The 18,616-nt window shown below is 42.8% G+C and overlaps 1 protein-coding gene across 2 annotated transcripts in view; it reads right to left on the bottom strand.

Annotated features, from left to right (window-relative positions):
- Positions 1 to 18,616, bottom strand: part of RBL2 (RB transcriptional corepressor like 2) — a 48,070-nt gene that overhangs the window by 26,072 nt on the left and 3,382 nt on the right. For both annotated transcript variants that reach the window (XM_059713791.1, XM_059713792.1), the window contains exons 3-4: positions 17,450 to 17,650; positions 3,321 to 3,385 (exon numbers count right to left, since the gene is read on the bottom strand). In XM_059713791.1, coding sequence (XP_059569774.1) covers positions 3,321 to 3,385; positions 17,450 to 17,650 — 266 coding nt within the window. The remainder of the gene's footprint in view (positions 1 to 3,320; positions 3,386 to 17,449; positions 17,651 to 18,616) is intronic.

Here is an 18,616-nt window from a genome sequence, read left to right on the forward strand (position 1 = left end):
GTGGTTCCCCTTCCCTGTCCCCTCCCCCCAATCCACTCAGGGAGCCAAAATGCAAGTTTGATAGTAAAGTTTCTTGCAATCTGACACGTGCCCAGTGCACATAGTTTGTTCAATAGGGGTTCCAGTTCACTAATAAAGTAGAACTGGAAATGCATTGGGAGAAGACATGTATAAACAATGTAGAATGATATTTAAACAAAACAACTTTCAGGGCGCAAAGCCCCAGATACTCCACAGATGACTAGCAGCACCTCAAACACAAGTATGGAAGGCAGTTTCAGGGGTTCATCCAGGACCTATGATCAGAAGGCTACCTCATAGTCACTTGGGGCCAATTTTTCAAATGTCTGTTTCAGGAAAGTTCTGTTAAAGAGTCATTGGAATCCAGTCCCAAAACTTGGAAGTATCCTGGAAAATCCAGGTTGGTTGGTAGCTAGCTTTAAAGGGCATTGAGACTCCAGATGTTAGGCATTAACTCTTCTTTTTGGCACAGAATGGTACAATCTCTATCTCCCGATGCTTACAATATTCCAAACATTAGAAATGGCAAAGAGGCAATCCTTCCTAGCCACCTTAGTGCTAATCATTATATAAAAGGAGAATGTTGGGGTTCTAACAATAACATTGGGAGCAGCACTCAAACAGGTGGTGTAGTACAAAGAAAAAGATTATCTACAAGGGCCAAGTTGTTGCAGCTTATTCTCAGGTGGGTGACTTAATAAAGTTATGGCTGTGACCTGTTAATTAAACCACATACCTCATGTTTTTTCTTCCTGCAGTTCCTAGGACAAAGGAAAAACTTCCTTTGATAGTTCTCAAGTAATTAGTGAGAACAAGTCAACTAGCACTTATGCTTGAACAAATCATGGGCATAATTTTGCCATCAAATATATGATGCTGTACATGGGAGGTTTTCCCCACAGGTGACTAGCAAGCTTATGCTCCAATGAGCTTAAAAATGGATCCCCTCAAAGTTGCAAGATCTATTATGGGGCTTCTAAAACATTTTCCTCCCTAGTAGATATAAATGAGTACAGAAAGAAAACTTTTAGAGTTTGTGGGTGTGGTTATTTTATTTATTTATTTTTAACTGGCAGTTATCTCAAACAATCTAGTCAATAATGCCACAGCACTGTCATCTTGTCAAAATAAATAGAATGAAACTGCAAATTTTAATAGAGGTAGATATATCAGTATAAAATTTAGCTGACTACCCAACCAGATTGAAACCTAAAGTGACACTCATTTCTCTAAGATCACATAGAAACAGAAACATATCTATGCATGAACTCCTGGGCAAAACTTAAGTAAAACATACGAGTTTGTACTATGGATTACAGTTAACTGAATTTACCTAGGTGTAACTGTAGAAGAACCACCTTTCAGAGAAGAAGAGTGTAAGCATCACCCTTGCTTCACTGAACAAGCAGCACTGCCTCCACTTTACCTGTATGGAGTACAAGTGAACTCACTTTTTCATCCAGGCTCTTATTTAATATGGCACTAAATAAGCAGAGGTACCACAGAGTGAGAGAGCGAGAGCGAGCAAGCGTGACACAGGCATCACACATATACTGAGGGTAAATATATTTTATTACTAATTCCTTCAGGTCTTTTATTCCTAAAATTGATAATCAAGATAAACTGTTCCCCAAAAGATTCTATATAGTTAACTGTTAAAAGTTATATGCAGGTTGTGATATACTATGCTCTCCTCAACAGAAGATTTAGTAACTGCATAGAATTACTTCCCTTAGGAATCTTAATAAGGAAAACTTGAGGCTTCATTCTTTTATTTATTTAGAAGCACAATGACAGGATTTTGAATGAAAGATGAGAAAAAAATCATTTGCATTACAAATCAGTTTTATAAATGCTCAAGAGGAAAGTAACTTGCCCAAACATGCTACAGCTGGTCACAAACAAATGAAGGTATTTTTACATACCATGCAAGCAGTGGATTACAAATGCACATTACCAAAGGCCTACTTGTACAACCATTAACCGGTATTTCTCATTTTAATTAAAAATATGTGCAAATTCATTCAGAATAACTAGTAAATATACACAGTACAAAGCTAACATACAGAAATATTACAAATGAGAAGTAAGAATATAGAACACTGGGTTGACTGACATGAAGAGAACAAGTAAGTACAACTGGTTATGTGATGTAGTAAAACTGCACACACATTTTAAAAACGAGAAGAAAAAGGCTAAAATGTTTCAAATTTTAAAACTGAATTTTGAAGTACATATTCACTCAAATCCAAGATGAGCTCTTTTTCCCCATTTAACATGGCAGGGGGAAATCAGAGTTACAGCCACAGCCTCTGCCACGGCTTACCATCTGCCTCTCACTCTGATCCAGCTTGGGGCACAGAGTTGGAGCCAGAGTGTAAGTTGTGATGGGCAGGAGATGGTTGGGATAGGCTGTACACATTGGGGTGTACGGGGGGAGGGAGCAGAGGACAAGGGTCAGGTTCCCCTACAGCCTTCCCCCTTGCAGTGGAGGGGGTGACTAAACCAAGATGATGCCCCAATAATTAGATTTTATACATAGGGAAAAACTGTAACAAATGTAACTTCTGCATGTATAGAATCTAATTATTGGGGAGTTGTCTTGGATTCCAGTAAATATGGTATTTATGGACAAATATGAGATCATACTGTGAGTTGTAAAAGCAGCAATTTGTATTCCCGAGTGTGGGGAAGTAAATATGAAGGAGATGGTTCTTCTGTAAGAGATGCCCAATATTTACAGAGCCTTTTTTATTAGTAACACATGTAACTGGTGTTCCTACGTTTAAAGGAAGGAAATCCAACATCTGTGGTTTTATTCTTTCTGCTGCTTATAAAGCAGACAAAATATTGTCTGTGTGGCTATAAAAAGAAGAGGAGTTTGACCTGATCTTAATCCCCAGTGGTATTTGTTTATATTTCAAATCCACATGCACACAAAAACATGTATCTACTAACATTTCTGGGGACTTCCCCTTTTCTAGATGTAGTATGAAAGCTTCAGAATGCCAGGGATTGGAAAGTGCAGCCACCATAAAGTTCACCAGACTAAGCCAATCTTTGACCTCAATATGTGGTAAAATATTGAGAGCTGGGGAATTATAGCTGGGGAAGTAAAGACAAGGGAAGCATGACATAAGGCCTATTTTGTAACAGTTAGTTATGTAAATTCACTATGTTAAACAACTTTCTGATGCTTATCCAAAATCCATGGGCCTCTCAATTTTTCATCATATGTCATCTGTATTAAAGTCTAACAAAGTTCACAGTAAATGTCATAAACTTCCCAAATCTCTTACCTTTTGCATAAACAAAGAGCACCCAACAAAACTGGAAAACTTCAGAGACTGTACAAGGCTGTCGTCTTTTGGAAAGAAAAAAATCATGAGAATAAGACACACGACAAACTAACTGCATCAACGCTGACAGAATGGAATACCTTACAACAGGGGTCAGCAACATTTTGGGGAAAAGTGCCAAAAAACACTCACAACCTCGACTTGTAAGATGGCATGCCAGGGGAGCTGGGAAAGGCTCAATCCCTGTTGTGGTAGCACAGCCTTGGCCCCTACCCCACTGCCTGCCCTAAGGCACACATGCCAAGTAAAATGCCTTTGCATGCCATTGCCAGGCACCCATGCCCAGGATTGCCTACCCCTGCTGTATGTACAACATCCTAACAAGTACAATGGGTAGCAAAAAAAGGGTATCAGATGAAGTGGCACTGTACATAAGTGGAAATAAATTGAATTCCAATCTTCATTTGCACATATAGATCAAAAAGCCATCACTATCTTGGCACAGTTAATTCAATCTGAAAACAGCTAATGTTTGAACAGCAAACTCCTAGAGATATTATCCTGGACATAGCTGCATTAAAGAAAGATTTCATAGTACTTTCTCTCAGCACAGCACTTGACTCAAAAGAGGTGATTAGTCCCTCAATAGTACATTTCATTAAAAAAATTGGAAATGAAAATGACATTCCTATTTTTAATAAAGCATATGCAGATTTGTTCTATTTTGGCATTTAATATGAAGAGAGACAAGATAATATTTTAATAATAGACAACTAAAGGTTGAACAGCATTAATAATAGATTATTGCAGGATTAAACATTTATACCTCGTACAGTGCAAAGTTACTCAAACGTATATAGTATAAAAATTCCCAATATGAATTCCAAAACATCTCATTTTCTAGTACTGTCACATCTATACACGCAATATTATACGTTTTATTTAGCTTCTCTGATGGTACTTTCAGATTAAAAAAAAAGTTTAAGTTTTCCCATATGAGACAATTTCATCTGTAGTAGTTGGAGATGGATTCATAATTTTACCAAGAAATCCTCTCAAGATATTTAAAAGTATTCACATATCTTCAAAGTACGTCTCATCACCATTTAAAACACCGCATTTAAGAGCTGCTGTATCCAAAATCATTTTTTTAGTGTAAAAAAGAAGGGTAAAGGTATCAATTTAGAGGCAACTCATTGCCAGAAAAGACAGCAGTGTTTTAGATAGAAATGGTCCCCCTGTGTCAGAATAGTCATGTTGATAATCTGCAGGAATCCTGTTTTTCTGTTTAAAAATCGCAAATTCTCTGATAAAAATTTCCAAACTCTCTGCTTAAAACCCCCCCAAATCTGTGTTTTTCTGCTATTAAATTGAAACACCACTAAATCAATTGAACACAATGTTTTATTGATATATTTACAATTTTTAAGCAATTTGGAAGCCTACCAGTGCCTCAATCGGTATAATAAAATATATTCTAAATACCTATACATTATGGCATTTGATTTTAGGTTTTTTATGATGGAAAATGAGAGCTCCCCCTGTCCCCTTAGCTGCAGCTGAACCTGCATCCTGATGAGCGGTCTTCCTCCCCTAACTGCTCTGTGGCATTAAGCAGCCCTGATATGCCAGCGCCCCGCCCATGCCAATGCCCCTCACTCCCTACCCACAGCCCCCAGCCCTGCTGGCACCCTTGACTCCCAAGCCACAGGCTTCTGGCCCTGTTGGTGCCCCTTACTCCCCACCCATAGCTCCCATCCCCCTGCCCTAGTGGTGGTCACTTACTTCCAACCCATAACCCCCTGGCCCTGCTGGTGCCCCTTGCTCCCCAACCCACAGCCCCCCCCACCCCTACCAGTGCCCCTCACTCCCAAGCCACAGCCCTTCTGTGGGAGGATTCACTCCCCCTGCCCTCCCAGCCTTTCTGGAGGAGGCCCCCAACTGCCACGGAGCCAAGTCCACAGCTCCCTGCCCCCCTAGCAGCATCTGAGCCCCACCTGCCACTGGAGTGGGGCATGGAGCCCAGCTCCCCCTCCCACACAGGTGGCATGGCTGGAGTGGAGCCATTTGGGGGTGGTGAGTGGAGGCAGATGCGGGCTACTAGCTGTGGGCCTGGGGCTCCGCCCCCTGCTGCCATCCCTCTGGGGGTGGGACCTGGCATGGCAGGGCAGATCAGAGTGGGGAGGCTCAGTGCAGCTGTCAAGAGCCCCACACCACCATGGCAAGGCGCCCCATGCCCAGCCAGTAGCAATGGGGGGGGGGCACAACTCCATGCCACCGCCCCCGTTGCTGCCAGGTGGGCGGGGGGTGCCTCATCATGGCAGTACAGGGGTCTCTGGGGTGGCACCAAGCCTCTTTGCCCTGACCCTCTGCTCGGCCGTGCTGTGGCAGGTGCTGCGGGCTGGGCCACAGAGGCCCCAGGGTGAGGAGGGCAGCAGGGTGGGGGAGCCCCAAGCCTATAGCAGGCAGTCCACATCTGCCCCCACCCTGCATACAAAGCTGAGGGGCACATGCCCCCCTATGTGTCCCCAGGAAGTGTGTGCAGCAGTGAGTAGCTAGTCCCCCTGTGCCCCACAAATGAGCTGCCAATGGCTCCATCCATGCATGACAAGGTATGGCTGGCCTTCCTGACAGTGTCCCCACTTTGTCAGCCCATGTGTAGCTGCCATATTGGAATTCAAGATGGCTGCCATGAACTCACATTTTTGCCCTGGCCGGCACCGGTGAGGGGAAGGGGGACCTGGGCTGGCTTTTGCCATGCTGTGACACACAGGATGGGTTGGGTCAGGTCCTGCAGCACTGAACAGACTGAGCTGGCACTGGTGAAAGGAACCTGGGGCAGAGCCAGCTTCTGCTGTGCTGTGTGGGACAGAATGGGCTAGGCTGGGCTGGGTCCTGCTGTGCGGGATAGCCCTGGCTGGGTGCCAGTGAGGCAAAGAGAGGCTCAGCTGGCTTTTGCTGTCATGTGGGGTGGGATGGGATGCGATGGGCTGGGCTGAGCCAGGTCCTGCTGCATGGGACAGGCCTGGCTGGTGCCAGTGGGGAGAACAGGGGGTTTAGCTGGCTTTTGCCACTGCATGGGGCTGGCCTGGGCCCTGCCACGTGGGATGGGCCCGGTGTGTGGCGCTGGTAAGGGAAAGGGAGGCTGAACTGGCTTCTGCTGTGCTGCGGGACGAGTCAGCACCAGTAAGGGGAAGGGGGGAGCTGGGACAGCACCTGCTGTACGCAACAGGCTGGGCTGGTTGGGCCGAGCTAGCACTGGTGAGGGGAACCTGGGGTTGAACCAGCTTCTAGCATGCCATGCTGGGCAAGACAGGCTGAGTCCTGCCACATGGGATGGGCTCGCACCAGTGAGGGGAGGGGAGAGGAGGGGAGGCTCAGCCAGCTTTTGCTGCTGCGCAGGGCAGGACAGACTGGGCTGGGTCCTGCCACGTGGGGCAGGCCTGGTGTGCAGCCGGGAAGGGAGGCTGGGCCAGCTTCTGCTGCCTTGCAAGGCAGGATGGGCTCAGCTGGCTTCTGCTGCACTGTGCGGGTCCCGGCTCCTGGCCTTGCAGGTAGGAACACTGTGCTGCTGGGAGGAGATGGGACTGGCCATGAGGTCCCGACCTTGTAGCTGAGAACCAGGTGCTGCCAGGCTGGCCCTGGCTAGCTCCTTGCGCCATGTGCAGCTCCAGCCTTGCAGCTGGCAACCGCTTGCCACAACCAGGACAGGACTGTATTATTCAATCAAGAGGTCCTCTGTAAAAGTGCTCTAAAACTAAGCATTGTTGTAGACATGGTTACAAAAGTGGTGAACTATATTTGAGCAAGAGTATTAAACCACAGACAATTTGTAACTCTGCTTGAGGAGTCTGAATCTGAGCAGACAGATGTTCTGTATCATACCAATGTAAAATGGCTTAATTTGGGTAAAGTTTTTAAAAGAGTGTGGGAACCGAGAGCAGAGTTTATTTCATTTTTGAACATGAAGGAAAAGATTTGTATTTCTCACAGCTGAATGATGCAGATTGGCTCTCTGATTTTGCATTTACCATTGATATCATGGGCTACATGAATGATCTGAATTCACTAGTGCAAGGAAATGGGCTTATTGCTCATGAATTGCATTCCAGCATCAAGTCATTTATGAGGAGTCCTTTTCTCATGTCAGATAGGAAGCAAAGATTTTGGCCATTTTACTACATTGCAGCAGACTGCTGTTTCTGATCAAAACTAAAAAAAAAATACACGTCGTTACTAGTGGACTTCCACACTGAATTTTCTTGCCGATTCACAGATTTTTGAATGATAGAAAAAGACTTGTCTTTGGCACCTTTCACATTTAATGCTGACAGTGCTTCATGTGACCTCCAACTTGAGATTACTGAACCACAGTGTGATGCACTGCTTGTGGAACAACTCAAATCAGTGCCACATCCTAGCTTTTATGCCTCTCTTAACGAACAGAAGTTTCCAAAGATTGAGGGTCATGTCTGGAAGATGCTTGTGCCATGTTTGGATCAACATACATATGTAAGCAGACATTTTCTGTAATGAAAGTTAACAAATCAGATCTTAGATCTTTGATGTGATGACCACCTTGCAGCAGTGCTCTGCGCTGCAACAACAGAGATGACACCCAACATTGATTTTTTGGTTAATGCATATCAGAGGCTTCATTCTTGACGCTGAGTTCCTTTGGTGTTGTGTGGGTGGGTTTTATGATACAGACCATGAGACAGGGTATAACTTCCAGTTCTAAGGCCACATCTCCTCCCAGGAGTACTTCTGAGGGTAAAGGGAGGGAATTATGATGGCAAAGGTTAGGGGGAGGGACTTGGGCTCCCAGATAGTGACCAGGGCAGGGCAACTGCCAAAGGGCGGGGCTACCCATGCGGCCCTCGACATCTCACCAAAACTGGTTAAGCGGCCCCCCAGCCAAAGTAATTGCCTATCCCTAGTCTGGCTCCATCCTCCTTCAAACTCCCCTTCAGGTAGTTGAAGGCTGCTATTAAATCCCCTCCGTCTTCTCTTCTCTAGACTAAATAAGTCCAGTTCCCTCAGCCTCTCTTCATAAGTCATGTGCCAAGCCCCCTCACCATTTTCATTGCCCTCTGCTGGATTCTCTCGAATTTGTCCACATCCTTTCTGTGGGGGGAGGGGGGGCACAAAACTGAATACAGTACTCCAGATGTGGCCTCACCAGTGCTGAATAGAGGGGAATTATCACTTCCCTTGACCTTCTGGCAACACTCCTACCAAGGCAACACAGTATGTGGTGAGCCTTCTTGGCAACAAGGGCACACTGTTAACTCATATTCAGCTTACTGTCCACGGTAAACCCCAGGTCATTTTCTGCAGAGCTGTTGCCCAGCCTGTCAGCCCCCAGCCTGTACCAGTGCATGGGACTGTTCTGCCCCAAGTGCAGGATTTGGCACTTGTCCTTGTTGAACCTCATGAGATTTCTTTTGGCTCTATCCTCCAATTTGTCTAATATTTTTTTGCAATTATCTAGATCTAATAAGAGATACTGCCTCTACAAGAGTTCTGACTCCAGTCTGTCTAGGTAACTGAATCCTAATCTTACCCTCCAGCGTATCTACTACTCTCCCCAGTTTGGTGTCATGTGCAAACTTGCTGACGGTGCACCCTATGCCATCTTCCAGGTTGTTGATGAAGACATTGAACAAAACCAGCCCCAAGACTGACCCCTGGGCACTCCACTTGATACTGGCTGCTAACTAGACTTCAAGCCATTTATGAGCCTGACAATCCAGCCAGTTTTCTATCCACCTTACAGTCCATTCATCCAGCCAATACCTCCTTAGCTTGCCTGCAATACTGTTGTGGGAGACCAAGGCTTTTGCCTTGCTAAAATCAAGGTATATCACATCCACAGAGCCAGTGAGCTCATCATGAAAGGCAATCAGGTTGATCAGGCATGGCTGCCTTGGTGAATCCATGCTGACTGTTCCTAATCACCTTCTCTTCTAAGTGCTTAGAAATGGATTGCTTGGGATTGGATTTTTCCAGGGACTGAGATGAGGCTGACCAGGCTGTAGTTCCCTGGATCCTTCTTAAATACAGGCACTATGTTTGCCTTTGTCCAATCATCTGGGACCTCTCCCGATTGCCATGACTTTTCAAAGATGATGGCCAGAAGCTCTGCAATCACATCAGCCAACTCCCTCAGCACCTTTGGCTGCACCCTGTCCGGCCCCACGGATTTGTATATGTCTACCTTTTCTAAATATTCCCAACCTGTTCTTTAGCAACTGTTGGCTGCTCGCCTCCTCCCCAAACTGTACTGCCAGGTACAGTAGTCTGAGAGCTGACCTTGCCTATGAAGAGTGAGGTGAAAAAGGTATTGAGTATTTCAACCTTTTCTGCATACTCTGTCACTAGGTTGCTTCCCCCACACTAGGTAGCTTCCCTCAGTAAGGGACCCACGCTTTCCCTAATCTTTCTCTTGTTATTGACATAATTGTACAAACGCTTCTTGTTAGCCTTCACATCTCTTGCTAGCTGCAACTCCAATTGTGCTTTGGCCTTCCTGACTTCATCCCTGCATGCCCAAGCAATACTCTTAATACTCCTCCCTCCCAAGTTTCCACCTTTTATAAGCTTCCTTTTTTGATTTAGTTTACTGAAGTTCCCTGCTAAGCCAAACTGGTCTTCTGCTATACTTGCTAGTCTTCCTGCACATCATGATGGTTTCTGCACTCTTAATAAGGCTTCTTTAAAGTGCAGCCGCTCTCCTGGACTTCTCTTCCCCTCAGACAGGCTTCCCAGGGCATCCTGCCCATGAGTTCTCTGGGCAAGTCAAAGTCTGCTTTTTTGAAGCCCAGGTCCTTAGTTTGCTGCTCTCCACCCTTCCTTTCCTCAGGATCCTAAACTCAAATCATCTCGTGGTCGCTGCTGCCCAAGTTGCCATCCACCAGTACATTCCCCAGCAATTCTTCCCCGTTTGTGAGCACTAGGTCAAGCAGAGGCCCCTAGTTGGCCGCTCTAGCACTTGTATCAGGAAGACAAAACATGTTGGGTTTGTCTTGCTGATACATCACACAACAAGATCTTAGAAGCTGGTACAAAGTTTCCATGCCGTTGGATGCAGCATCTCTTATGGCAGTTCATTGCATTGAGAGCACCACGGCTGAGAAAAACTTAAAAGAATTTTGGGAAAATTGAGCTGTTATCCCAAGGAATCTCATTCCCGTTCATTTTGTTCAGTTTTCATTGGACAACATTAATATTTTTGAGGAGACACTGGATGGAAAATAAACATTTCATACAATGCAAACTGTAGCATTTCAGAGAAGACCACTGAAACCAGTTAAAATTGGAAAAAGAACTGAAGTCACATGAAGGAAAAGAACCTTGAAAGATATACTTCCTGAATTTAAGAAACTCATTCTGGCAAAGATGACTTGTAACAAGTCACTGAAACCACCTGTCCACAGTACAGGTAAGTAACGCAAATGAAAAGCTTGATAACACAGATAATCAACAGATGTCAGCAGTGCTTTCACGGACAGTGTGTAGAATATCAGTTGACAACCAGGAGAATGTTGTTGTACCAGGGTAGACAGTGTTTCAACCAGTTTCTTTTTTATGATACTTTACCACCATTGATTGTTGTATTATGTCCTACCTGCACCTGCACCAGCATCCAAGTATGACACCATTTGGACTGTCATTGTGATATAAAACAACTGCAGGATGACTACAAAAACAGCAGAGTCAGAATGTTTGATTAGGCATTATATTGCAAAGTGAACGAACTTGTGTCAGCTCAGGCAGAAGAGGCTGAAGAAGTAATCATTCGAGTGGGAGGCTTCCTTATCATGGTTCATCTAATAACAATTGGTCAGCATTTCACTGCTTCAGGACTTGAAGATTGTTGAAGAGAAAGTATATTATTTTCAGAAAACACTGCCACCAACATAATAAAAGGAAAATTGTAAAACTGTGCTATCAGAGTGCACAAGATAACATTTGAAGCAATATGGCATATTTTGATAAATTAATTCATTATGTAGTTGTCCAGTTCAAGCAAAGGATTAGGTTATGATGTTGTTGACCAACTTCCCAGTAGCATAGCTGTTACATTCAGAAACAATGACTCCGAAGCGGAAAGGAATGTGGTAAGAGAACTATTACGTCTGTCAACAATCGTCACTTCACTTCAAGAATTTGTGGAAGAACACCCCCATCAAGGTATGTTCAGGTACTGGATGAACTATTTGGAAACTGTCAATGTTCTTTTGTGCTTTATCACAGCTGAATGTGAAGGCAACTGGCATGAACTTGTATGTGCTTTTCATGAAATGCTGACACTGATAGCTGTGCATAATCATACCAAATACATGAGATGGGGTCCAGTATATATCTTGAATAAATGAAGGATTTAGCAAATTCTCCTACAGTGTACACTGAGTTTGTGGAAAGAGACAACAAAGCAGCTAGACAACAATGAGAGCTGAACAACAATGAAAGAGGTCAACTAACCAAGATGGTAAATCAAATATTTGGGATCAATACAACATCTTTTGATCATAATGAAAGACAAAGGACACTACCGAAAAGAGATGACAATGATGTCAAGTTGCTAAAAGAACAATTTGAAAAGTTCCACTTGTTTTAAGGTCTCCATCGATGAGCTGTTATGTATTTTGACAGGAGACATTGTGCCATAAGATACTGCATTAGGCATTCTGAATGCATGTGACAAAGGAAGAAATCGTGAACACCATTATCCAGAAACATCTTACTGCAAATGCTACTGAGAGCTTCTATGCAAACATTCCCAAATCAAAATTGAAAACCTTCAAGTACAAAGTCAACTATGGGACAGTGCAGCAAAATGAGACAGATGTAAGAATACTGCTTGGAAAGTGTTAACTCAACATCTACATCTATTGGCAGGTCTAGGAAGCAGGCCTGATGTTGATAAGGATTTGTACAGTCGGGTAGAAAAGTTTGTTGTGTTGCTGTATCAGCAGTCAGCATCTTTGATGACCCTTCTGGATGTTAAGAGTGAAATTATCCTATCAAGGAAAAGCTCTGGATAAACTTCCACCTACATACAACTCCCTTGTGCACCATGTACATAGAGTGAATTATCAATCTCATTTGGTGAAGTGTGCCTGAACCTAATCTACCATCACTATTACGTGACCAGTGTGGTTGGGAAGCAGGTTAACTTTGGATAACAAGTTGCAAGTACAAGATGGAACGATGGAGACGAGGATGCTCATGCAAGTAGGTTAATGTGCAATGCACTCTCAGCTGCAAGTGTTATGAGACTGCATGTTACAATCTGTGCAATAACTACAGGGATTCAGAAACAGATTTAAGTGATGAGACATCTGAAAAACTGCAATTACCCACTGTATTAATGTTATATACACCCTTTGTATATATTGTATATATTACATGTATTGTAATGTATATACATGTATATGTATATATTACATTTTCCTATCACCTTAAGCCGAACATCTGTCTGCGTGTTTTAATGCCATTGAATTATGTCTTATTAATATGACTTATCCACATCCTGAAATTAAAAAAAATTGTACTGTTTTAATTCATAGATTTCATAGACTTCATAGACGTTAGGGCTGGAAGGGACCTTGAAGATCATCAAGTCCAGTCCCCTGCGCCAGGGGCAGGATGTCAGCTAGGGTCAAAGGACCCCAGCAAGATAAGCATCCAAGCGTTTATTGAATAAGTCCAGAGTAGGTGTCTGCACCACATCTACAGGGAGTCTATTCCAGGTCTTGGGGGCTCCAACAGTAAAGAAATTTTTTCTTACGTCCAGCCTAAAACAGTCTTGTAGGAGTTTATGACCGTTGGTCCTTGTTTTTCCTTGGGGTGTTCTGGTGAACAGACATTCTCCCAGATCCTGATGAACACCTCTTGTGTACTTATAGGTAACCACCAGGTCCCCCCTGAGCCTGTGCTGTTCCAGACTGAAGAGCCCCATGGCTCTCAGCCTCTCTTCATAAGGCCTATTCCCTTGCCCTATGATCATGCGCGTGGCTCTCCTCTGGACTCTCTCAAGCTTCTTGACATCCTTCTTGCAGAGCCCAGAACTGGATGCAGTACTCCAGCTGCTGCCTCACAAAGGCCGAGTGCAGCGGGAGGATGACATCCTGAGATTTATCTGAGAAGCATCTGTGGAGGCAAGCCAGGGTTTTGTTTGTTTTACCAGCTGCAACATCGCATTGGTGGCTCATGTTCATCTTGTGGTCAATCATGACCCCCAAGTCTCTTTCAGGAGTGGTGCTAGCAAGCATAGCACTGCCGAGCTTATAAGTATGCCGTGGGTCCCCCGTCCCCACCCCCCAAGATGGAGTACCTTGCATTTATCAGTATTGAATGTCATCAGGTTTGTATCCGCCCACTTACTACGTTTATCCAAGTCAGCCTGGATCACTAGCCTGTCCTCAGGTGTAGACGCTATGCCTCAAAGTTTTGTGTCATCGGCAAACTTACTGACTGCGCTTCTGGCACCAATGTCCACATGATTGATAAAGATGTTGAAGAGAACTGGTCCAAGGACAGAGCCTTAGCGGACGCCACTGGTTACGGAGTGCCATGACTCACTGCCATCAACCACTACTATAATTCAATATAACTGAAACAAGTAGGTTGGCATAAGTGAATGTTTTCAGTACTGTAGGCCCATATTTTCAGTACTGTAGGGCACTAACTAAGGTGTCTGCTCTTTTAAGGGCAGAAACTGCCTAGACACAGGGCCCTAGCAATTAGGCAGGAACCCCACAGGTACAGGTTACTGTGGCAGCAGGCTAATGAGGCAAATAGCTTGCACCTGCAGCCGGTCACCTGCCCAGAAGAGGCAGGGCCCTGAGCATATATAAGCCCCAGGGTTGGGACTAGAGGGTTAGTTCTCTGTCAGCAGCCAAGGGAGAAGGTGCTCTCATAGAGGAAGCTAACTGGAGATGCTTGACTGCCTGTTCTGGTAGGATTAAGGGGCTCCATCTCACCAGGTATCCTGGCCTACAAGGCACTTAGCGCTAGGGGAAAATTTGACTCTTTTAAAGAGACAGAGCGTACCCTGAACTGCCTGTATTACGTTATAGCCCAGGGGCTCATATTTTTGGTTGCTGTTTATAAACTGGGGGACTGGGCTGAGTCTACTGGGAGAGCAGGAGGCCTTATTGGGGGCCCACTACAGTGTGGAGAGCCCAGCGCCAGTGTGGGTGTGGAGACAAAGGGGTTGCGGAGAGCCTGGTGATGACAGGAGGCCGAGCTACAGCAAGGCCCCAGAGAGGCAATGTTTAAATACGATCTGTGAGGCTTGGGGCATGGTAAAGGGGTAGCTTTGGAGCCACGCATCTAGCCCATAAGGCTGAGGGTGTCCTGTGAGGCATCCATTTTGAGCAGGACCCAAAAAGGGGTCCAAGAACCCACAGGTTTCAGCAGGGTCTATCAGGACCGTGTCCAAACACAAACTCGAGGGCAGCCTCTCTATTATAATTACCAGCAAGACGTGGCAGGCGAGGAAAAGGGTGCCTGTTGGGCAAGACTGGTGCAATCACGGAACCCTATGGGCGTCACTGCTGTCCCTGGAGACCCCATCCCACAACAGCCTGCTATTAACTATTCAGTGATAGAATTTATGAGGTTTCAGTATTAGAGTACTGTTTTACTAGGTTTTTTCATTACATTAAGTTAATACATATATGCTAATACGTTGGCGATCTTGGACTCCAATATGGCTACCACAACGGAATTGTTACAATTGATTTCCTCGCTTCGTACAATGTTGGTTTCAACACTAAAATTTAATTTTCTAACCCTAGTTGGGGCTGAAATATTGACCAAAATGTGAATACATGGCAGCCATCTTGAATTCTAATATGGCAACTACACACATTACTTACCAGATTGGCAAGGTGACTTTTTCTGACAGAGTTAGACCACCTTTACCTAAAACACACTGCTGCTGCTTATGGCAATGAGTTGCCTATGACAACAAAATCTAGAGACCTTATTGGTCAATTTATACTTTGCTGTTTTTGGAAAGGTGAATTTAAAAAAAAAAATACTGTGACTGAACACATCATATCCTTCTTTCCTAGGGAGAGATTGCAGCTTGGCTGTAAGATTATGAACACATTCATACCTTTTCATTTATATAAGAATATTACCCAACTTGTCTAAAATGAAAAATGTTTTTGTGTCCAAAACAAAAATCACTGGAAAACCAACTGCTGGAATAAAGTTTCTCTTATTCTAGTAGTCCGATTACCTCATGTAGGTTTTATATTGAACAACTTTCATGGACACATTCTGACCTCACATTAATCTTAATCAAGTTAGTAAATTGAATCCTTTAGTTCCCATTCTCAGGGTAGTTTTAGAAGTGATCAACACTTCAGAATGTAAGGTCCCCAGTATTTCCACAGTTCAGGTTAAAACTAGCTTCTCTTTTATAAATATAAATTTAAGATCAGACAGGATGGCTTATCTATCCCAAAACAAAATACCCCAGCTAACTTTGCATTTTTCACAACATCCTCAGGATAGGGATATGAAAAGTTAAACAAGGCTTTAACCAATAAGCCCAGTGATAATTGGTTAGTTTACTGGTTATCATTTATCGTGGGACGAGGTGCAGTTCAGCAGGGAAGGGAAGCCATGTGGTGCCCCAGCAGGAACCAGAAAGAGGCAGAGTAGGCAGGAGGGAGAAAAAAGGGAAGAGGGAACTAGTACCCATAGATTATGAGGTTGAAGAAGAAAACAGTAGGCAGTTTAATGACTCATCACATAAGCAATAAGCTGCTCAGTCATGGGTGTTCCCTCCCTCTCAGCCAGGGGCTTCATTTAACCTGTGCTGCTTGCCAGGGCTTCCTTCCACCTCTGTCAAAGGACCTGAGGAAGAGCTCCCAGCAGCCACTGTCTGAGCTACTGTTATCAGTTAACCAATATAATTAGAGCCAAATGGATAACTTTTTAAAATTATATTTACATCCCTACCTCAGGACAGAGTTTTCAAAGGTTTCCATGAAAATGTTATAAAGATATATTATTTCAGAAAGCTCCTGTTTTTGAAAGCTACAGTTGCTTATTTTGGTTTCTCCATAGACTTAGCAGCCTCAGGAACTTGTACAAATTTATCAAACCTCATTTGTGTTTCCTTATTTTTGCCAGCACTCTTGCTTTGAAAAAATAAACTGCTCTCTTAAACAGTTGTATTTATTACTTCACAAATAAATCAAAACAAAATCCAGCTGACATTAAATCTCCTTGTCTAATTACCTTGAGGTCAACATTTATTTCTCTCTCTCTCATTTTTTTTAGCTTTACTAAAAAGAAATTCTCAAGACTTAATTGTCTTTTACTTTATAACACCATAAGCCTCCACAGAAATCACAAAAATGCCCTAATGAATTGTAGACATCTTACAGTTTTTTGGTGTTATCCTTGATAACACTTGTAATCATAGAAACGTATATGGGATTTAGTATAACTTTCTACTTCCATGCTCTGTTCAATGTATTTGAATACTTAGATATGTTTAAAGTATGTTAACTGTTTGTTACTGTTCTGTTCCTTTCCCTACCCACCTTTTTTTCTCTTTAAATAAAGATTTATATAAATGCAGTTACAATAAAATGGTAACCTGTTCAAAGAAACATGAAGAAAATCTAAGAAATTAAAGGTAGTAATATTAAAATAAAAAGCATTACAAAACTAAAATTAAGGTGAGAAACTAAGGCAGAGCACAGTAAACAGCTGGAAGCAACAATGTACAGGAATGTATCCATCTTGGTTAACCAAACTGGAGGGAGAAAGAGTCACAGGAAGCCAAGCTAAATATTAAACTTGGGCAGCTGAAATTGACAAATACAGACCTACAGTCAAGCAAATCATTCTGATTGTGTACAGCACACTATATTCTACTGTTTCAAAACACAAAAGACTCTACTATAAAGAGAAGCCCAGAGAGAAGATGAAGAAAAAGAAACTCTGGGAATTAGTAGAAGGTAAATGAATATAACAAAAGCAACAACAGACCGAAAAAACCATAATGAAATTATAGCTGTGAAATATTCTAAAATCAGTTAGAAAAACTAAAAAAAAAAAAAAAAAAAAAAAAAAAAAAAAAAAAATCTTACCTCTGTTTTCTTCCTCTCTGTTGACGAGGTTGATCTTCTTGGGGATGCCTGAAGATATCCTGAAAAATGGGTTCATACTTCTTAAAAATTACAGCAGAAACTGTAAAGTTTCTCTCTAATCTCTCAGTACGTTCTCTGAATTGTGTGGGTAGATTTGCCATGTCTTCCCATTTCTTCATCTTATTAAAAAACTCAATCAAGCTGAGAATATGTGAAAAAATAAAAATTAGAACGGGTTTTTAATGGGAGGGAAAACCAGACAAACTTAGAAGAAAAGTTAATACAGTTTAAATGTCATCAACTATTGACAGTAGGCTTAGTTTTGCAACAACACATAACAACAAGCAGGCAAGATACAGTAGTAGTTTGTGGTTAATGAATCAGCACAAACTGATATCTAAGAAGAGCACTCCGCCATCATTAGCTGATGTTAATGTAAATTTGTAGCCCGTCACTGGCTATTTTCCATATATGTATCACCAGGTGCAATGGTTCAGATTAGTTTTCATATCAAGCAATCCTGGTTTCTGAGCAAACTCTCTAGTTCAGCAGGAAAAAAACAAAACAGTACACTTTGACAGTATTCAGCAAAATCTAAAACCAGTAACAAAATAAGACAAGTGCATGGTATCATTTCTACCACGTTTTTTTTTTTTTAAAAAGCAATACTATATTTTGCAGGTTACTTATGGGGTTTTTAGTTCCCCCCCCCTATTTTTTTTAAAAGCATAGTTTGTCTCTTTACAGTTGCATTTACCCGATTTCATTTCCTGTATCTCTTTCCAACTTTAAAAATCAAGCTTCCCTTCATTAGTTTAAAATACCTCTTGTGGTATAAAAGACTAATAGACAGAAAATGCAAATGTATACATACTTTCCTTCTTTAGCTTTTTGTACGTCTGGCTGCTTGTTCATTGCAAAGTAAAACTACAGATGTTGACATAAATCAAGCCAATATCAAGAGAATTGGCTCATTTTAGTCATATGGACAAGGGGTTTAACAAGGCCTTGTTAGAAAAGGCAATACATATATTTAATAAATAAAACATTAAGATAATGTCCATCCTCCAAAGGATGTAACACTTTTAACACTGTGGAGGAGGAAATCTTCCTCCAATATAATGTTTTGAAAATAATGGTTGTATGGTACATGTTTGCATGTTAAGT

This window comes from Alligator mississippiensis, chromosome 10 (genome assembly GCF_030867095.1).
Source record: "Alligator mississippiensis isolate rAllMis1 chromosome 10, rAllMis1, whole genome shotgun sequence".
In the NCBI taxonomy this organism is placed as follows: Eukaryota; Metazoa; Chordata; order Crocodylia; family Alligatoridae; genus Alligator; species Alligator mississippiensis.